General features: G+C 45.5%; 1 protein-coding gene across 1 annotated transcript; it reads left to right on the forward strand.

Annotated features, from left to right (window-relative positions):
- Positions 1-845: 845 nt before the first annotated feature.
- On the forward strand, positions 846-2,651 carry LOC115149867 (vasopressin V2 receptor-like). Its single transcript, XM_029692676.1, has 3 exons — positions 846-891; positions 1,239-2,158; positions 2,315-2,651. The coding sequence occupies exons 2-3, from the start codon at positions 1,294-1,296 to the stop codon at positions 2,521-2,523; spliced, it is 1,074 nt and encodes a 357-aa protein (XP_029548536.1). The 5' UTR covers positions 846-891; positions 1,239-1,293; the 3' UTR covers positions 2,524-2,651.
- The last annotated feature ends 219 nt before the right edge of the window (positions 2,652-2,870 follow it).

Raw genomic sequence — 2,870 nt, forward strand, 5'->3', positions numbered from 1 at the left:
GGAGTTTGGGGTTAGGGTTGCAGGAACACTCAGATCTGTGTAAGTTGGGATGTTCTCATTCTCCCAGGAAGCTAATACATAGGCTAAAGACCTGAATTATTATGTAGAAGCATGGAGCTCTTTATGGAAAGGGAAACTGATTTCCAGGCTGAGACAACTTCCAAAGACTGGGTGCTTACTGTATGTAACAAGTAGGCCTATACCTAGTGCAGTCCAATGCTAACATCTGTTAGCCTAATACAGTACAGACAACCTACTGTAGCAGCCTGACACGCTAGAAAGTATTTGCATTCTAACGACACATCCAACCTTTACACACAAACTTACAAACACACACACACGCACACACGAGCACTCAGAACATACACACACAGTCAACTATGCTGTTCTATTAATGATTCCACTACCCACTTTATATTTGTAAATAGTGTAAATACAGTCCATTATTACTATGCATACTACCTCTTCTATTACTTCTACTACTTCTATTTTTTAAACTCTTTTCGTTATTATTGTGTATTATTTATTAATGTAGGCCTACTGCATTGTTGAGGGAGCTATCGCACAGAAGCATTTCGCTGCACCTTTTATACCTGTGACAAATACGTTTGACTTAGATTTAATTCGATTTTAGCTGACCCGAACGCGTTATGCCAAAAAAGAAAACAATATTTGCATTTTTAAAAATTATACAAGTAATCCTATTTGAGGCTTCTCGCTAGAGTGGAAATGGCTCTCTAGTCATGAAAAGCGTCAGCCGCTGTACGCGCGGACTGTGGTGCTGAAGCTCCACCCCACCCTCTCCCATGCGAATAATATAAAACCCAGACAAACCACTGCAACACCTCGTCAGTAGACTTTTCCTGCGCACTTCAATCAAACGAATGATCAGTAAGTTGTCTTTGTTTAAGTTATAGGCCTACGTTTCTTTAGCCTATGGTCCTATTTTTTAGATATTTTGGGGGGATGGATTGAAATCATTGAGCTATTTGGACATTTAGGCCATTTTGTTTTGACATAGATGTGATGATGTCAGTATTTGATAAGCATTTATTCATTGTAATTTCGAAGTTTAATTAGCCTAAAACGCAATTTAACTTACTCACTCAGACTTTCTTTGTATTGTTATTTGAGAAGTTCAGATCAGATATGGTAGGTAAATCATAACAATAGTGTAATTGCATATCAAAGTTTCTCATTGTGTCAGTGTATGAATCTTTGTATTTGTTTCTCTGCAGAAGACCACTCGTGCGTAAAGTTGCTGGCCTCCTCTTCGCTCTCCATCAGTAAACCATGCACCCGTTTAACAGCAGTCTCGGTAACTTCAGTATGATGCTGGAGGTTGAGGACACGCCCAGGGATGAGAAACTGGCCAAAGTAGAGATCGCGCTGCTCAGTGTTATCTTCGTAAGCGCCTCTATCCTGAACACCGGGCTATTACTGGTTCTGTGGAAGCGGCGCAAACAGGTCTCCAGGATGCGTGTCTTCGTGTTCCATCTGTGCATCGCAGACCTGGTGGTTGCGTTTTTCCAGGTTTGCCCGCAGCTCATGTGGGACATTACGGACAGGTTCATTGGACCAGACCTGGTGTGCCGCTTGGTGAAGTATCTGCAGGTAGTGGGCATGTTTGCGTCCACCTACATGATCGTGGTGATGACCATTGACCGCTACCAGGCTATATGCAACCCCATGGTCAAGTTTCAGAGGAGGCACGCGCGCTGGAACATCCCAGTGTTCGTCGCCTGGACGATCTCCCTCGTGGGCGGCCTGCCTCAGATTTTCATCTTCTCGAGGGTCCAGGTGGCGCCCGGGGTGTTCGACTGCTGGGCGGACTTCATCCAGCCCTGGGGCCTGAAGACCTACATCACTTGGACCACGCTGGTCATCTTTGTCTTACCCATTTTGACCGTGGTGGTGTGCCAGGTGCAAATCTGTCGAGCCATCCAGGTCAACCTTTATCTAAAGACGCATCAGGAGGGGGGCAGCGGGGTGGCCTTTCCACTGCCCTCCAGAGCCAGCAGCGTGGCCAGGGTGTCCAAAGCACGAATCAAGACCGTGAAGATGACGGTGGTTATTGTGCTCGTCTACATCATCTGCTGGACTCCGTTCTTCATGGTCCAGCTTTGGTCTGTTTGGGACATGGACGCGCCGACGGAAAGTAAGAACACGGATATCAATCTTATTATAACTAAATAAAAAAGTCAACAATTATGACTGTCGATGTAGCCTAGTGATTTATTGTTTACTCGCCCTCTGACTTTGGGTAAGCTAGTCTACCTGTGCGTAATTTCATCGTGTGTTATTGTCATTGCAGCGACAACGTTCACCATCCTGATGCTGTTGGCGAGTCTGAACAGCTGCACAAACCCCTGCATCTACCTGCTCTTCAGCGGCCAGCTGCCCAAGAAGCTGGAAACGGTGCTGTGCCGGAGTCCGTCCGAAGCGAAAGACTCCTTTAATGATGAGGCCGCGGTGGTCAGCTCGCTCTACGTGAGCTTCAAAAGCATTTCCGACTCCAAATAGGCAGCTCTAATACGCAGCTCTAATGACGGGCTATTTCCATGCTATTTACTCCCTCGATATCATGGTCAAGATATGTCAAGTGATCTTTCGGGGACATTAAAGCACTCACTATAATGGAGCCAGAAATAGGTAGGATAATTGTGAGCTGACCGTAGGGTATGTGCACCGCTAATGGATAAAGGTGCTGTAGGCTGGTGCTGAGCGTCACAGGGAGCTAAATCAAGGTTGTAATACCTATGTCAGACAACATAGGAATGAGAGACATTGTGACAAGGTGTGGTCAACATGTCGGTGGAGTCCAGAAAATAGATTCGTTTGGTACCTTTTGTGAATAATCGTCCAAATCT

This window comes from Salmo trutta, chromosome 16, assembly GCF_901001165.1.
Source record: "Salmo trutta chromosome 16, fSalTru1.1, whole genome shotgun sequence".
Lineage (NCBI taxonomy): Eukaryota > Metazoa > Chordata > Actinopteri > Salmoniformes > Salmonidae > Salmo > Salmo trutta.

Coding starts and splice junctions, on each gene's coding strand:
- LOC115149867 (XM_029692676.1), top strand. CDS start 1,294: ATGCACCCGTTTAACAGCAGTCTCGGTAACTTCAGTATGATGCTGGAG. Junction 2,159..2,314: donor CATGGACGCGCCGACGGAAA/GTAAGAACACGG, acceptor TTGTCATTGCAG/CGACAACGTTCACCATCCTG.